General features: G+C 46.0%; 1 protein-coding gene across 1 annotated transcript; it reads left to right on the forward strand.

Annotated features, from left to right (window-relative positions):
• The first annotated feature begins 2,688 nt into the window (after nucleotides 1-2,688).
• LOC144160794 (uncharacterized) lies at nucleotides 2,689-3,519 on the forward strand. Its single transcript, XM_077691953.1, has 2 exons — nucleotides 2,689-2,775; nucleotides 3,073-3,519. Exons 1-2 carry the CDS (start codon nucleotides 2,689-2,691, stop codon nucleotides 3,505-3,507), a joined length of 522 nt encoding a protein of 173 aa, XP_077548079.1. The 3' UTR covers nucleotides 3,508-3,519.
• Nucleotides 3,520-17,891: the final 14,372 nt, after the last annotated feature.

Raw genomic sequence — 17,891 nt, forward strand, 5'->3', positions numbered from 1 at the left:
GTCATCCTCAGTGAAATATTGCTCTCGAAGAAAGCGTTTTCGTACCAACTGTAATAATTTTAGAAAGTGGTACCAGTCTTCGCTAAAACAAACTATATATAGCGCATTCAGTTGCAAAAAAACCGTGATCGCATTGCGGCGATCCCATGCGATCCCATGCGACCGGCGGTTTGTGAGGTGACCGGATAAAGCATGGCCCCGCAAATTCTGTCGCAGCGGAATCGGCGCGTTTCCTAATGCGTGACCCACAAATACAACTCTCGCCTCCACTTATTTCCCACTCTCTGCTGTGAACTCAAAGTGAGAACACCGCGGGCACTCCTTGGTGAGTGGAGCCATTATTCGCAGAAGCAGCCCATTTACACCGTCCTTGCGGGGAGAAGAAAACGCCCATTGGAATGTATATAAGCGACGGCTGCTTCGTCCCACGATTCAACTCTCGTACGGACTACTTCGAGTGAAGCAATCATGAACGCTCTCGTAAGCCATTTTCCCTAACTACTCCGTATGCGACGTACTGGCTGTTGCAAGCGCAGTCTATCCCAGAAAACTTGGAAACCACAGTTTTGTAGCTTGCATCTTTTGTTTAGTGTCAGTGCTGCCTTTACGCTATTCAGTAAACTTAGCTACGTTGTAACTGCTATAAAAGCGCCACACAGTCTCTTACTTAAATTTTCAGGTCTTCTGACACCTCGGCTATATTCTTGTGTTTTTTTAGTAAACAATGCAGCTTTTTTTAGCGTTGAGAAAATTTAGTCAGGTGTTCTCTATATGAAGCGAAGGCAATTTATTATTTAAGCACAAGTATAATAAATCGGGAACTCTTAAATAAAAATAGAAAAAAACTGCTCTAAGACCGCGTATTAGATCGTCGGAAAAAGGTTTATTTATATTCTGATTCTTAGTAAAGCGTACACCATCGTTGCATCGTACCCCTTCGTTCTGGATACTCACAATGCGCTTTGTGCGCGAACTAGGGGTAACTTGGTCTTGAAGGCGCATTTGGAAGCTAGTGTCGTGATAAGAGCAAATTGTTAGTGCATATAGTGTAAGAAACTCATATTACTACGAAATGAACCTTTTTGTTCATTTATAACATCATCGTTCATTTTTCAACGCACGTAGAATTCCCGCAAGTTCGCTGGCACACCTTTTAGATGCACATAATATCTCCGAGAAACATAGCGGTGATTTTGTTTCAATTTTTGACATCATCTCGTCCTCGTGGCTTTTGCCAAGCCGAATTTAGCCCAATCTGGCAACAAGAGCAGGTTTGCTTTGAAACAAACGTATGCATAGGGCTCTTGTTTTACTACATCAGTACAGACATTCAGACATGTGGTGACTTTCATCCGTGAAAAAACGTTGGCAGCTTATAGAAGATACTTTAATAATTAGAATCACGCGCTTATTATGATTTAAAGGGAAGAACCTACGTCGAACTTAGTGCGCTGAAAAAGGGGGTCCAATATGCAACCTCGTCGGAGCGACCACGTCCTAATAATGCCCACTGCAAGCGTCGGCGAGCAGCAAGTTGTAATCGTCACCCGGTTGCCGGCAGAAATATTTCCAAAGATTATGCGAACTTTCATTGCACTTCATAGGTTAGAAAAAACATTCATCGCCTCTTGAAAATGTTTTTTTTGCGTTGTAAGCCACAGCCCTTTGGGAAATATAACGCACTAGTGACGGGCTACGGCTGGGCGAGCTCGCGGGTATACATTTTGGGCGGTTACACTTCTTTATTCTTCCTACGATCCTCTCTTTTAGCCTATGTCATTGTTTTAAAACACGTCTAAGAGAACACTGGGTGTGGGTATAATATAACAGCTTACGTCGGATCGGTGTTGCACAGTAATATAGACGTTTTTGAAGATAGTAGTCCTAGTTGGGCTGCTTCAACGCGAAAATTTGGCCCGCCTTCCTGTCTGTCTGTTAGTCACTCGATTTCGCCGCCTGGACAAAATTGAGAGAATTCTTTACTGAGACATTCATATTGGCAAAACATTTTCAATCTAACAAATCTAGGAAAATGCTCCACATTTGTCAACATTGCTCAGCAAAAGGCTTATTTGAGAAAAAAACGTCAATAAATAACTGGTGTTCGCACTGTTTTAATTAAAGGTTCCAAATTTCAAACGTTCACAGTTCAATCAATATTGGAGTGATAAAACAGGAGAAAATGAGGTGGAAAACAATGTTTTAACCACAAAAAACAAACAAGCCTGGCAGCCCGACCCTCGGGCTCGTGGCTCGAGCGCCAAGTCCCAACTTCGATATAGTAAAAAGCGCTCTAGACAGGGACAAAAGAAGAGACAGTGACACGGAACAAGCGCCAGCGGCACCAGTGCTGGTCCCGTGTCACTGTCTTTTCTTCTGTCCCCGTCTAGAGCGCTTTTTACCATGTCGTAGTCGTATCCCCACCTAGCCCAAATGTCTGCGTTGACTAAGTCCCAAGAGATGGCGCCACAGTGCGAATTCAGCAAAATAAAAATTTGCAAACCTCCAGGGGGAGAACCGAGACAGGAGATTAGCGATAGCGAGATTATCCAGGAGAGGTCGTTAGGTAGCGTCATGAGACGACCGTCTTCAGACAGCAACCGCGCCGACGCGGATGCGCGGGCAATTTCCTTTCTAGTATACGTGTGCAGGCATTGACTAAAAGGTGTGCTGCATAAAAAGTCCAATATGGCAGTCCAATTCAACTATTCGCGCGCAAATATCCGGCTGTTTGCCAAACGGCTGACATCGGAGAACAAAGAGAACCTGTTTTTGGTAGGCGGGGTCTTACCATGGGAACTTTAACCGAAACAAGGTGGCATGTGCGTGCCTCTGAATAGGATTGAGTCAATTTAATTTTCGCTTTCCTTGTTGAAGCCTCGGAGGTGTGTTTTTTCGGCGTTTTTTCGTTCTTCAAGCCCCAACACGGGAGCTTCGCTCGTGGGCACTCTCCCTCCGCTTAGAATCTGAGCGATTCAGGGCGCCGTAATGGTGTTCTACTGAACACCGGTGAAAGAAAAAGAACCGGTAAGTGAACCGGTAAAAGAAAGCCGCATTTGCCCACACTTGCAGATCATCTTCGCCCTTCTCGGCCTTGCTGCCTCAGCCTACGCTGGTGGCTACGGCTTCGGACACGGAGGATACGGGGGTTACGGTCTCGGCTACGGCGGCTATGGCCACGGATATGGCGGCTACGGTGGTTACGGTCATGGTTACGGTCTTGGCTACGGCCACGGAGGCTATGGCCATGGCTTCGGCGTCGGCCACGTCACCAAGATCGCCCACGTCGGCGGAGGCAAGGGATACAGCGCCGGCGTCCACTATGGTTCCGTCCGCGCTCTCGGCCACGGATACGGCCACGGCGGCTACGGACACGGCTATGGCTATGGCCATGGTCTCGGCTATGGTTACGGCGGCTACGGCCACGGTGCTGTCGCCGTCAAGGCTGTGGGTGTTGGCTACGGTCACGGCTATGGTCTCGGTCATGGCTACGGCTATCATGGTTAAGCTCCTCTTAGTATTAAGGTGAGTACCGCGGTTTTTGCTTGATAGTATTTAAAGTAACTTGTCCCCATAAACACTGGCAGCCCTTTCACAGCCGTATTTTTCCGCAACGGACGACATTAGTGGCGTATTTTCAGATGTCCTAGGTGCTTCTCTCAATGAGTTATATGGCGATATCGTCGAAGAGCGCACATATATCTAAAGGAGATTGCGGGGCCGTTTTAAGTAGTTGAGGTTTCATCGTTAAAATACAAAAAAAGTCCTAGTGCATCCATAGAGTACGTTCTAATCCCCAATCATGTGCTGTGCCGTTCTGCGCGAGTTTGTGGCAAAATGTATCGAAGACAATACAGAACAGGCCGTATTTCGAACCCCTCCTCCAGTCCATTTGCACTCGACCGAGTGAAGCATTCCGCAATACTTATGCATGGGGAAATGGACTCCAAGGATCTCCTCCACTGGAGGCTCGAGTGGAGGAAGGACTCAAAATGCCGGGGTTTTACTGTTGGTACGGTATCGAACTCACATTCCGCAGATGTCCCGATACCACTGAACATATCCACGTTTAAGGAATAGCTTTTACATAGGCTGCGGCTTCGCTGCCACTCAGATTTTACGAATGGCAACTTTAAGCCTTTCGCCCTTTGTGAGCCTAAAAACAAAAAAACAAAATACTGTGGTCGCTCACTGGCAAAGGTTTCACAATGCGGAGTGCGAGGTCTTTGTTGAAATTCTAGTGCGGTGATCGTGTTTTTGTGGTGACGGCGAAGATGTCCTCAGGAAGGTTTCATTAGTCAATGTGCCTCCTGAAGAAAGGTGCCAGTGGTAGCGTGGAAGAACACTGGTTCGAGGCTCTATTCGGCGCCATAGTTCTTCAATATACACCAGTTGAGAAAGCGTGCACCACAATCCCGACTATTCAAGCACTACTGCTTCATTGAAGCTGAGAAACAAGTACTCGCACGGCGCCTAGTCAAGGACAAAAGCTGAAGTTTGCCAACATTTCATCATTATCATCACGAGCCTGTTTGTGTCCGCTGCATGCCGAAAGCCTTTCGCAAGGATTTCCAGCCACGCCTATCGAGTGCCAGCTGAGTCCATGTTTTCCCTCCACATTTTCGTAGCTCATCTCGGCCACGAGTTCTCCTCCGATCCCTCGTGGGTTTGCGGTTTATTGGCAGCCGTCGTGTCAAGCGAATGGTCCACCCCTTGTCTCTAGTTCGCATTACGTGACCGGCCCATTCCCATTTCTAAACACTTACACAAATCACCAAAATAAAGCTTCCTTTTCAAATTAGGTAAAATAAAATAGCTAATGTTCACCTATGTTTTCATGTACTGAGCTGCAAATGGTACTGAGAGCTGAGCACCGTCTAAGTACTAAGTGGCTGTCATGGCTAAGCTCCTCCTAGTGCACCGTGAGCACCGTGAAGCGAGTATCGAGTGATATTGAGGGTTATCCACTTCGTAGTAGACCAGCTCTACGCCAGTCGTGCTTAGCCACCCTTAAAGGGACACTGAAGTGAATTTGTCAAGCTCCCGTTTTTGCTTGCACTGTGTAGACTGGCTCAAATTAGCACACTTTTCATCGTTTATCCGGTTGACAAATCGGTAATTATTTTACAAAGCGCGAAAGAAGAAAAACTAGCATGCGCGGTTTGCGGCGGCCGCACAAACTAAGCTGTGACGTTGGGAGGAGGGGGCGCCGTGATTGGACGATGCCCAAGGTTAGCAATCAAACAAGTTTCGGTTTCGGTTTCGGTCTGTACAACAACATGTTTGACATTCGATGGCGTCGTTGGATGGGCATTCTCAATATCCCAGTTATCGTAGTACCGCGCTTCTGCCATGTTGTCGGCTGTAAAATGCATAAGATAAGCCTCCCAGGACGGCTTGGAATCGTAGCATTCACTATCTGAGGCCTACGCAGTGCATGAACCCCCTCCGCGTCCCCGCAGACGCTCAAATGCATGCGCTTTCCCCCCATATTTGGAGCTTGCCTCACTCATGCCTGTATCGTAAAAAGCGTGTTCGCACCAGGCCAAGGATCTGTTGATTCTGGCCTGTGCCCACTGCCCGCAAGCAGTCGGTGCTTATGGCAACAGCACGCCAACGAGAACTCGCTAGCGCGGCAGTGCCAGCCTGCGCGAGTTCTGTGGACTAGTTCGTGGAGCAATGAACGTTGCGGCCCAAAAAAAGGTGAACTCAGTATAGAAAACATCGGCGAAAAACGAAAAAGTTAACTCATAAAAAAAAAAGCATGTACCCGCGGCGATTCGAACTTGTGACTGGCAAAACACTTCCTATGACATACCTAGCACCCCAGACGACTAGGCCACAGGGGGCCGCTGGCGGGGACGGAAAAGATAAGGTGTATAATGTATAACCAGTTCACACTTCTAATTAGTTTTAGTATTTCACGCAGCTTAGGTGACTATTTGTTGTATTGCGCTCGTGCAGTAAGCGTCCCCCGAGTTTCCACAATAGCTCACGTCTAGCAATTGCATTTCGTAGACGGGAAAGCGTTCGCAGATGCGTAGTCGTGCTGCTGACCGCTCTGCTTGTTCGCCCAGCACAAAAAAGTGCTTCTCGCACCCTAGTTTTACGCTGTACGGTAAAAATATCAGTTGATTTTATTTCCTTAGTACCTATATTGACTTCGCTCACTCTTCTCCCCCTTCAAGAGGCCTTATATTTCCTACTGGCGTACCAGTCAGCGAAGCGTCGCATGTGCGCTTGTGCAGCTCTTGTGTGAAGCGACCTTGACTTGGAGCTAGATACAGTGTACAAACTAACGAAGTAAATAAAGGCGCATTCTTCCATTCCCAAACGTGTTGTGGCTTAGTTTCAACTGATCGAGCGAATTGCGGCGACCCGTTGGCAGCCGGCGGACTAAACGGTGGGCCGACTGACTCGGTCGCGGATGGTCGGCGAGCCGTGCAGTAGCGCAGCCAATTGTCAGCTCCTCTCCTGCTGACGTCACACGAAAATGCCACAGAAAATGGGCGAGCGTAAAGAGAGGAGGACAGCATTTTCGAATTGATTTTTCTACTAAATAAATTTGCGTAAACGCGCACAGAGTGGTCGAAACAGGGCCCAGGGACTCCGGACTACAGTTTGCGCTCGTAATCCCGCATTGTTTACAAATCACTTAAGTATCCCTTTAATACGAATTGTGCAATTCGGCGACACTGTGTCGTCCAGTGTGATATGATCTACGAGAGTTGTTGTGTCAAAGCCAGGGGAAGCAAAGTTCTGTATTTTGTCAATTTTCGGCACTGCCAGAGAAGATAAATACGGCGAGCCTGTCAAACTACGCTGGTTTTGTAAGTTAACCAGCTTGGTATTTCCCAAAAGCTTGAACGATGTACAGAGTAATCTCTACGTGTGACAACACTGCCGCGAGTCAGTTTTTTTGTAGTCGTATGTAACGACTCTTGACGTAATATGGAGAGGTTAGAATATGCTGTAAAGAACGGAGGCAGCCTGAAAGCAGTGAAGATGCGTCTAGGCATAGGGAAAAATCAGATGTATGCACTTAAAGACAAGCAAGGCAATGTCATAACAAATAGGGATAGTATAGTCACAGTAGCCGAGGAGTTCTATAGAGATCTGTACAGTATCTTGGAACATCCAGGATAATGCCGAAAGAGAAAGTAGTTCAGAGGAGATAGACATCACACCAGTAATGTCAGAAGAATTAAAGAAGGCTTTGAAAGAAGTGAAAGGGGGCAAAGGGGACAGTGACAATCAGATAAAATCAGATATCTTGAAGGATGGCGGGCAACTTGTACTAGTAAAACTGGCAAACCTATGTACGCAATGGCTACTGACCGCAAGTGTACCGGAATCTTGGAAAAACGCGGACATCATCCTATTCCATAAGAAACGTGACATGAAGGAATGTAAAAATTGCAGGCCGATCAGCTTACTGTCAGTCGTCTACAAGGTACTTACCAAACTAATCGCTAGCAGAATTTCTGCCACCTTCGATTTCAGTCAAACAAAAGAACAAGCAGGGTTTTGTAAAGGCTATTCAACAATGGACCGTGCTCACACGATCAAGCAGGTCATAGAGAAGTGCGCTGAGTATACTGAACCCTTATATATAGCCTTCATAGATTATGGGAAAGCAGTTGACTCGGTCGAAACCTCAGCAGTCATTCAGGCATTCGGAACCAGGGTGTAGACGAGCATAAAGTAAGAATACTAGAGGATATTTACAGTGGGTCCACAGCTACTATCACCCTACATAAGGAGAGCAGTAAAATACCTATAAGGAAGGGCGTCAGAGAAGGAGACACAATCTCTGCGATCTTATTCAAAGCATGTTCGCAAATAGTATTCAGAACATTGGAATTGGAACAAGTGGGAGTAAGGGTTAATGGAGAATACATCACTAACCTCAGATTTGCTGAAGATGTTGACTTGTTAAGTAACTCGGGAGACGAATTGCAAAGCATGCTTAACGCATTGGACAAAGTAGAACCGTGGGCCTGAAAATTAATATGGGGGAAACTAAAGTAATGATCAATAACCTCGGGACAGCACAGCGGTTTGAGATATGTGGCGAGGCAGCCGAAGTGGTAAGCGAATTTCTCTACTTAGGCCAAGTTGTGACCCCGGATACCAATCATGAGGCAGAGATAATTCAAGGGATAACAATGGGTTGGAGTGCATTCGGCAGGCATTACCAGATAATGAATGGCAGCCTACCATTGTCCCTCAAGAAGAAAGTGTATGACAGCTGCATATTACCGGTACTCACCTACCGAGCAGAAACTTGGAGGCTCACTAAGAGGGTTCAACTTAAATTGAGAACGACTCAGCGGGCAATGGAGCGGAAGATGATAGGTGTACCATTAAGGGACAAGAAGAATGCGGAGTCTGTCAGGGAACAAACGCGTGTTAAGGACATATTAGCACAAATTAAGACGAAGAAATGGACGTGGCCAGGCATGTAATACGAAGGCAAGATAACTGCTGGTCACTAAGAGTAACAGGGTGGAGCCCTAGCGAAGGCAGGCGTGGCAGGGGGCGGCAGAAAGCTAGATGGGCAGATGAGATCATGAAGTTTGCGGGGATAAATTGGTCTCAGTTAGCACAGGACCGGGCAAATCTGGATATTAATGGGAGAGGCCTTTGCCCTGCAGTGGGCTTAGATAGGCTGGTAATGATGATGATGACGTGACAACTTGAGGAATTGTGAGTCGGTCATTAAAGCTCATGATCATTAAAAAAGAGACGTGCGCGGAAGTTTTGTGCGACGGGCACTCGCTAGTTAGTCCACTTACTAGTGGTACGTATTCACGCAGCATTATATATATATAATATATATATATATATATATATATATATATATATATATATATATATATATATATATATATATATATATATATATATACACACAAAAATGGTTTCGACCACGGTAAAAAAAGAGAACAGATTTAATAACGTTTCGGCCGAGGGACCGGCCTTCGTCAGATACCACTCTCTTCGTCAGATACCTGTTCTCTTTTTTTACCGTGGTCGAAACCATTTTTGTGTATATTCTACCGGCGTCCAGGAAAACTTTGTTCCTATATATATATATATATATATATATATATATATATATATATATATATATATATATATATATATATATATATATATATATTTATATATATATATATATATATATATATATATATATTTATTTATTTCGCTTACTCTGAATCGCCAAAGCATTGTAGACGGAAGTTGTTTACAGTGTACACACACACAAAAAAGTACAGGTGCGGCAAATTGCCCAAAATCTCTTACCAATTGTCTAACTAGACTTGGTCGCGACATAAATAACATAATAAAGTACAATTGGTAAGAATAAATATATTCACATAAAAAATGTATACAGGAAAATATAATAACATGGCAAAGGAAGGCAAAAAATAGGAATGGGAGGTGGCACTGTTTCATGTCACAGAGAGAAGCATTGACGCCGAGTGGTACATGCTGAGCAAAGCATACAAACTGAAAGATAAATGCAGATACACGGGCAACTGTGCGCCAATAAGAAGAAGCAAATTATGATGGGTCATCTGGAATCAAATACGGCTATAACAAGCATCGGAAAGGTGCATGATCCGTTATTGGCGCTAGATCTGCAGGAAGGCGGTTCCAATAATTTGATTTGCGGGGCAGGACCGAGTGCAAGAATGTGCTAGTTTGACAATGACTGATTCCCACTTTATGGATGTGATCAACACGGGAGGAGCCATAGAATGGTGCCGTCATGAGCAAACTGCGCAGCATGTTATGATTGTTTACTTTGTGGAACAGGCAAAGATGAAAATATCTTGTGCGCAGGGTCAGAAGAGGCAATGATAAACTGGACTTCATTGATGTAGCAGTGGCTGCTCGTTGATAGTTGGACAATATAAAGCGCACTGCGTTGTTTTGCACTAGGTCTAGAGGCTAAATTAGGTTAACTTGGCTCGGATCCCAAATAAATGCAGCGTATTCTAGTTTAGAGCGTATTAAAGTTCGGTAGAGTGTTAACTTTAGCTAGACAGGAGCTTGGCTGAAATTTCGTCGTAAATAGCCCAGAATGCGATTAGCCTTTGCTCTGACGGAGTCAATATGCAATTTCCAGGTTAGGTCAAATGATAAGGTGACGCCGAGATAACGATAGAATGACAAGTTTTCTAGTGGCACATGAGTTAGTGTGTAAAATGCTGAACATACGTCACGCAGAGAAATAAGCGTAAGGTTGAATTTTAGGGGGTTAAGCTCCATTTTCCATGTTTCGCACCATGCCATAATGTTATTCAAGAACGACTGATTTTGATTGATTGTAGGGCTTAACACGCCGACGCAACACATGCGATTAGGCGCGCCGTAGGGGAGGGCTCCGGATTAATTTTGACCACCTGGGGATCTTTAACGTGCGCCGAAATGTCGAACACACGGGCGTTTTTGCTTTTCGCCTCCATTAGAAAAGCGGCCGCCGCGGCCGGGAATCGAACCCGCAACCTCGTGCTCAGCAGCACAACGCTTTAGTCACTGAGCCACCGCGGCGGGTGTTATTCAAGTCAGACTGCAGCTCGGCATTGTCGTCGTCACTCCTGATTTGACGATAAATAACTCAATCTTCTGCGTATAGATGCATTGAAAAACACACATGGGTAGATAGATCATTAATATATATTAACAAGAGGAAGGGACCTAGAACTGAATCTTGAGGTACACCACATGTTACCTCATTAATTTGGGAGTCAAAACCATTTAGCATGACATACTGAAAACGGTTGTTAAAAAAGGTTCTAACCATAGCAATAACTGGGGATCGAGGATGAGGGCGGCAAGTTTAGTCATTAGTATAACGTGGTTCACCTTATCAATGGGCTTGGCAAAATACAGTCAACGAAAGATTTACTCTCAAGATAGGTATGAAGCGAGTGATCAAAGTGCGGTAACTGTGTTTCGCATGAGAAAGAACGCCTAAATCCATGTTGTGCGGAATTTGAAAAAAAAACAATTAAACTCAAGAAATTACAAACGAAATGTGCGAATACAGAATGTGCTCCATAATTTTGCATGTAATGTTTGTCAGTGAAATTGGCCTGTAGTTTAGAGGTTAATGTCTTTCCTGGTTTATGAAGCGGGACGACCTTCCCATATATATATATATATATATATATATATAGTAAGGAAATGAGGGGCTCGTTGAGGAAATACAGAAAGATAGGTCAGCAGTCTACGACGCCAAAGGAGGCATAGGGGTGTGGTTAGGCTCTTTTCTTTTTTACTACGGTTAATGAACCGTATTCATTAACCGTAGTAAAAAAGAAAAGAGCCTAACCACACCCCTATGCCTCCTTTGGCGTCGTAGACTGCTGACCTATCTTTCTGTATATATATATATATATATATATATACAGGAGAAGAAAAACTTCGAACAAGGTAAAAGCACGATTGTGGCCTGCGTTTCAGCAAAGAGAACTTGCTTTCCTCAGGGCGGGTGTTAGAGAGAGAGAGAGAGAGAGAGCGTTAGAGAGAGAGAGAGAGAGAGAGAGCAATCGAACTCGGAAGGAGGTAGCGAACACAAGGAAAGAAAACTTCGAACAAGGTGGCGACCCCGATTGTTGCCAACGCTTCAGCAGAGATTTGTCTTCATATATATTATTTATCATCATCATCATCATCTACACCCACTGCAGGGCAAAGGCCACTCCCATGTATCTGCAGTTATCGCAGCCCTGTGCTAACTGCGACCAATGTATCACCCGAAACTTCTCGATCTCATCTGCCCATCTGACTTTCTGCCACCCCCTGCCACGCTTCCCTTCTCTAGGGATCCACCCTATTACCCTTAATGACCAACGGTCATCTTGCCTTGGCATGTAATGCGAAGGCATGATAAAGCGAATGCGATAGCACTGATCTATGCGCAAAGAAAACTCATCCATAGCGCGTAACATTGTCATGTGTGGAAGGTGGGACACACGGGAAAAACGATAACACAGCTTGCTTAGGTTATCTGACCGATATTGTGAAGCCGCCCTTGTACTTTCATTGCTGCAGGAATCAGAAGCGTTGTCTTACGGTCGGGGCTTTGTTGCTGTCGTGTATCTTGATGTTTCCGTCCTCGCACATAAATACACAAACCTCTTCTCCACTCCTGCCTTCGCGCTCTTGTGTAATGGCTGCGAATGTCTGTGCCAGTATGCTTTGCGCATGTTTTATCCGCTCTGATAAGAATTTCTCCAAATCCCACTTTTATTACCAAAGCTTTGAATCCAAGCCACCTTGTCACGTTATTTTGCTTCTTTCGTTTCAGACGAGCAACAAATAGGAATCTTCAAATTGGAACCTGCACGTACAAAATCAAGAAGACGGCGCCTGCGTGAAATAAAGTACTTGATGTTCTTGTTTAACAAAATCAAAGTCCCACCGTTCATGTTATGCATAAAACCACTGGTGCATTCGAAGCGCTCAAAGCGGGGACTGTGCGAAACCTCAGCGGGGCCCGGGCTTCACCGAGTCAGCGCCACCAGCGGTGGAGCCACCGTCCGGTACTGAGAATAGTGCGCGGCAGACGGCTATCAGGCAGGCCGGCCATTTAAAAAAAAACATGTGGATTTAGCCGGAACGATAGCTCAAGATTTCTATCGGGTGCAACGAAGAAAAAGGCCTTGAATGTGCGGAAGGGAGCACATTTTTGGTGCACGTGCGACGTGTGGCGACGCACAGAACGTCGTTAGACAATTGAAGTTTCACGTGCGTAGAAGCTTCCCTACGTAGAGCTTTCACTGATGACGAGTCCTCATGCGTAGACTCAGAAAAATTGCCCTAAGTCTTACGGGCGTACTTGAGATTGGAATTTTTACGTTGCGATCATTACGTTGCTTCCATACGAGTTGACCAACCAGGCGGCGCCCCGCCCTCCCGCTTCGCAGCGATAACAGCTCCGCCGCTAATGGGGCGATATCGTGTTCTAAGCGGTTTATTTCACCTTCAGTTTGTCAATTCTTACCCTCACCCAAGGTTTCAATCATGAAACTGCTTTTGTTTTTAAGATAGAAGGGCAATTTTTCAGCGGTTAAAGGAGCCATGAAGACAAAATGCAAGTTTGTTTCATTCAAAAGATTGTCTCGTTAGAATTATGCTAACGTAAACTTCGCTCAAACAAGGGGTATAATTAGGAAAAAATAGAATGGCCATGCGACAGTCTAGCTTATTTCCCGCAACAGAACCTATGACGTCATACCAGCCAGCTTTGCGATTGGCGGAGGCCGAAGAAAGCAAGCGCAAATTAGGCAGAACTTATAGGCTCGCCGAATTAGCTATTTGCGCTTAAATTTAGGGCACTTACTTTTATATCAGTAAGAATGCTGGGACAAACAGTGGAAGTTACGAAAGCACACGCAAACATAGAAGTACCGATGCGTGCTGCTGTTGGTACTGCGCGCACTATGTTTCGTTTAGATGCACAGCACAACGGGGATTTGGGGTTGTCTCAGACGACACTGGCAGATTGACGCAAGCGACGGTGTCTTACGTGACCATATTTGCCGAGCGAGCAGCATATTGAACGAAACGGTTATTTTCTTCATGAACATAAACAAGCCAAGTTGAAATACCGTCACAAGCAAGCCAAAGGCAGAAGACAGCTTGAAGCTGTGTGGTGGCGCCATCTAGGTTGACTAACAGTAAGGAAGTCTTCGCTCCACACCAACTTTCTTAGACCTGTTCTTGTAATGACCATAAGACCTGTTCTTATGATCTTATTGCAAATGTCGTTTAAACACACGTTTTTGGCGCGATGATCAATATTTTAACCCTGATTGATTAATCTCGCAGTTAATAAATCACGCTTGCGTCAGGACAAGCGCTGGGGGGCGCTGTAAAACACGAAATCTTTCGAATAAAACGAACTTGTATTTTGTCTTAATGGCCCGTTTAACGACAGTTAGATGTGGGCTCCATGAAACGTCCCTGTCGATGATAATGCCCTGGCATTTGTGATGGCTAAAGTAGGTAACCAACCTCCCATTGATCTTGATGGGACATCGGCTTGCGGGTAAATGCAACAAGCGCGCACTTGTCACCACATATGCTCAGACCTTGCCTTTTCACGTAAGATGCCGTGACACTAGGCCGCCTTTTGAAGTTGCGCCCGCAGGTATGGTCGGTTGACACCCAAAGCCCAGAGGTAAATGTCATCTGCAAAAAAATGGAGACGCAGACATTTTTGGGGAACCTGCCGCGGTGGCTCAGTGGCTAAGGCGTTCCGCTGCTGAGCACGAGGTCACGGGTTCGATTTCCGGCCGCGGCGGCCGCTTTTCTGATGGAGGCGAAAAGCAAAAAGGCCCGTGTGCACGAGATTTCGGCGCACGTTAAAGATCCCCAGGGGGTCAAAATTAATCCGGAGCCCTCCACTACGGCGCGCCCCATCGCCGGCGTTGCGTCGGCGCGTTAAACCTGACAATCAATCAATCATTTTTGGGGAGAGCGGGCACAAGTCCAATGATCGCTAGATTGAAAAGCGTTGGGCTTATCACCCCCATTGAGGTACTCCAGGTTGAATAAGGTGCTGTGATGTTGAGCCGTTCTTTGTCATGACATAAGATGTTCCAGACAAGAAGCTGACATCAGATGTTCCAGACCCATCGGTAAACTCGCCCGCCAAATTCGAAGTGCTCCAGGGCATCTGGGTTTGAGACCTCTTGCAATCCACTGAAAAATAGAAGCTTCACGGAATTCCTGGCGGAATGATGCGGTAACACGGGCAATCATGTCACGCCAGGCTGACCAGTAGTGGACCCTGGGTATCCAGAACTTCCAGGAACGCAGTCGGCGTTTTCAACGCATCCAGTATCCAACGCATACAACGCATCCAGTAGCGTACGAATGGCGCTGATCAATGCCCTGAGAACCGCGACGATCTATACGTCATCCTTCGACAAAGCCGTCGGGGTCCCTTTAGACTTGGCATCTGCCGGTCGAGGCTACACCACAATGAGAAACGGCAGCCTTGGCCACAGGTCCACTGGTGGCGATGACTTCCCGGCTTCGTTGACCTCTACAGATGAAGCTGTGGCCGCGCTGCTCGTTGACTCCGCTGGTGGCGGTGGTCTAGGTGGGTCTACCGGCGGTGGTGGAGGCAGTGCCTGTGAAGCTGTGGGATTCTCACGTGAGTGGTCCTGGCCGTCTTTGACACCGACAGCATTCGAGAATCTACGCCGTCGCGATCATAGGAGGCGTCGCACCTATGCAGATGCGTCTTTGTGCGACAAGTGGTCCTTGGGCATCTGCTGCAGAACCTTTCGTTCCTGTGTGAGGCGAGGGTAGGTCTTTGACTAGGCGTCATGAGCGCCTTCATAGTTGGCACATCTTAGCACACCTTCGTTGCAGTCTTTGGCTTCATGCAGCCCAGCACATTCGGATTCGGTGCACACAGTACCTCGTCCGCAAACGCTGCTAACATGGCCGACCTTTAGGCATTTCTGACACTGCAGCGGTTTCGGCACAAAAAGTCGTACTGCGTGCCGAAAGTGGCCCACCTTCACATGTGCTGCAAAACAGTCACCTTTAAACACGAGCTTAACACCGCGTGATTTTCCCACAAGGCTAACATGCTTGATGATTTCCCCGCATGGGTAAATGGAGACATCAACATCATAGATTACGCCCACAGAAGCGTCCTGGCATGGAGATACGTAGGCACGAACCTTCATTTGTCCAAGCATTGGGAGTTGATGTAGTGTTTCACTGCGCCTCGTTGCTCTACGTCAGTGGCCAAAATATTAATCCGGTGGGTAATTCTGACCCCCTTTAATTTTCCCCGGCCGAATGGCTTCGAAGGAAACAGAAATTGCCTGCCAATTGAGGTTGTCATTCGGGGATTGCAGCACGAAAAAGACGGCATGAACAGGGGGCCTTGTCGGGGCAGTTACAGTCGATGCGCTAGACGTTGAGGCCACTCCATTCAACCGAGAAGCCGCTTCAGGCAGCCTGCTCTTCGCCTTCTTCCCGAGCACCAACGCGAAGTCGTCATCAGTGCTATCATCGCTGGGCGCAGAATACAGCTCGGTGCCCTCGGAGACGGCCTCGCTTGGGAGGCAGATTCGTTTCCTTAGCGTGGCACTATACGGCGGCGGGTTACCCGGCGGAGTGTCCGCTGGTTCCACTTCCATCATCTCAAATTCAAGGGAGCGCCGTCCCGGCGATATAAACACCAAAAAACGCAAAAACCTTGGGGACTAACAGCGCAGCCATCCGTTAGAAAAACACTTCGTTGTCGTACGCTAGTTGCACAGCCGGCCATAAACCAAAATTGTCATATTAAAACTTGAACCTCAAAAAAAAAAACTCGAGAAGAAGCAACTAGATGCGTTCCCCGAAGAACTCGATAGTCGTAAATGCTAACCAGTAACTCATCTGCAAGCACTTTCAAAAACTTTCAAAAGCACCTGATCGAGAACAATTGGGGCAAGGAATACCAACGTTCAACTGCGAGACGAATCACCCATAGTGAGTGCCGGCGAGACTGGCGGGGCCACCTGCCGGTGGCATTAGGAAACCCGCAGAATTTCGTGCCCACGAATTCTGCCAGATGTCGCGACCATATTATTTGGCGCCCGGCTCCAAAGGGAACGACCCCCAAGTATTTGTCTAGCGGAGTGTCTCACGAAGCTGCCCCGGCATCCTCGCTTTGGCTAGAGTTTCATTTTCTATCGCAACAATGAAGCATTCATGATATTTCTCACACAGAAACACTGCAAATATCAGCTATGTATTCATTCCGCTTCAGATTCCGCAATATTTTGTTTTGACTCAACAATGTTGACAATTCGCTGCAACCAACTTCTCCTTCTCCTTTTCCTATAAATTCCTTTCCTTTTCTATAAACTTCTCCTTTTCCATACACTTTTCGCTTCACATTTACGTCATTGCCAACTGATATGGGCGTCCGGAACTGAGTCCTCTACGCACAAGATATACTCCAAAAAATGCCATGAGTGCTGTTGGAATCTTCGTTACAATGCTCATACATCCCATTTATACGCTAAATTTAAAGTCCTAAGGTGTATCTCGGTTTATGAATATAGGCTTTAATATCCTTAAAGTCGGTAGTCCGCAAAAACATTACTACACCTCGCTGTGATCGTCACAGCGAACTCTGGCATATCCCTACACCGACAACAAATTACGCCTTTCAAATTCCGGAATTTGCCAATCCGAATCTGCTAAATAAATATAAGCGTACATTAAAACAATCGCACTCACATTCTGCAGGCGCTGTCTTTACTCTATTCAGTTCTGGGCAGCAACCTATTCCTCCTTCCGTCGTAGTCGTACACAACCATGGACCATAGGAGACCTGTGTCTGTCACACACATACAATGATATCATTTTGTCTGTCTGACATACTTTTGGTAAAGTAAGTGTATTACGATAGAAAAATTGTTTTACAAATTTCGTTTGTGGTCATAAAAAGGTAGTGCTTTGAAGGTGTTGTTACTATATAAAAAATATATGCATTGGATACAAACCGCGGAAGCATTATTTGCTAAGAAATTATGTGCTAAGAAATTTTCTTATTTGCATTGCTTGGCTGCAATCTTCCATCTTGCTTTGTTTTCAGTTTTTTTTTGTTTGTTCTTTAAGGTGGGGCGTAGTCAAGCTGCATGTGCGCAGCTTTCTCCTCATTTTCCACACCACATTGCGTTGTTGCCATTATGTTCGTAATTCCTTTGCATGAGCACGTACTGCTTTTTGGTCAAATAAAGAAACGTCAAACTGCAATATACACAGATTTATCATACAGATATCATACATCGTAAGTACATCATACGTACACTCCTCAAAATTGTTAACAACTACAAAGAAGAGGGTGC

The sequence above is a fragment of the Haemaphysalis longicornis genome, unplaced genomic scaffold, assembly GCF_048455015.1.
Source record: "Haemaphysalis longicornis isolate Haplotype H1 unplaced genomic scaffold, Haemaphysalis longicornis Haplotype H1 scaffold_11, whole genome shotgun sequence".
NCBI lineage: Eukaryota > Metazoa > Arthropoda > Arachnida > Ixodida > Ixodidae > Haemaphysalis > Haemaphysalis longicornis.

Bases quoted from the DNA above. Each gene is read 5' to 3' on its own strand.
- LOC144160794 (XM_077691953.1), top strand. From the start codon at position 2,689: ATGGCAGTCCAATTCAACTATTCGCGCGCAAATATCCGGCTGTTTGCC. The intron at 2,776-3,072 runs GTAGGCGGGGTC...CCACACTTGCAG, and splicing joins ACAAAGAGAACCTGTTTTTG to ATCATCTTCGCCCTTCTCGG.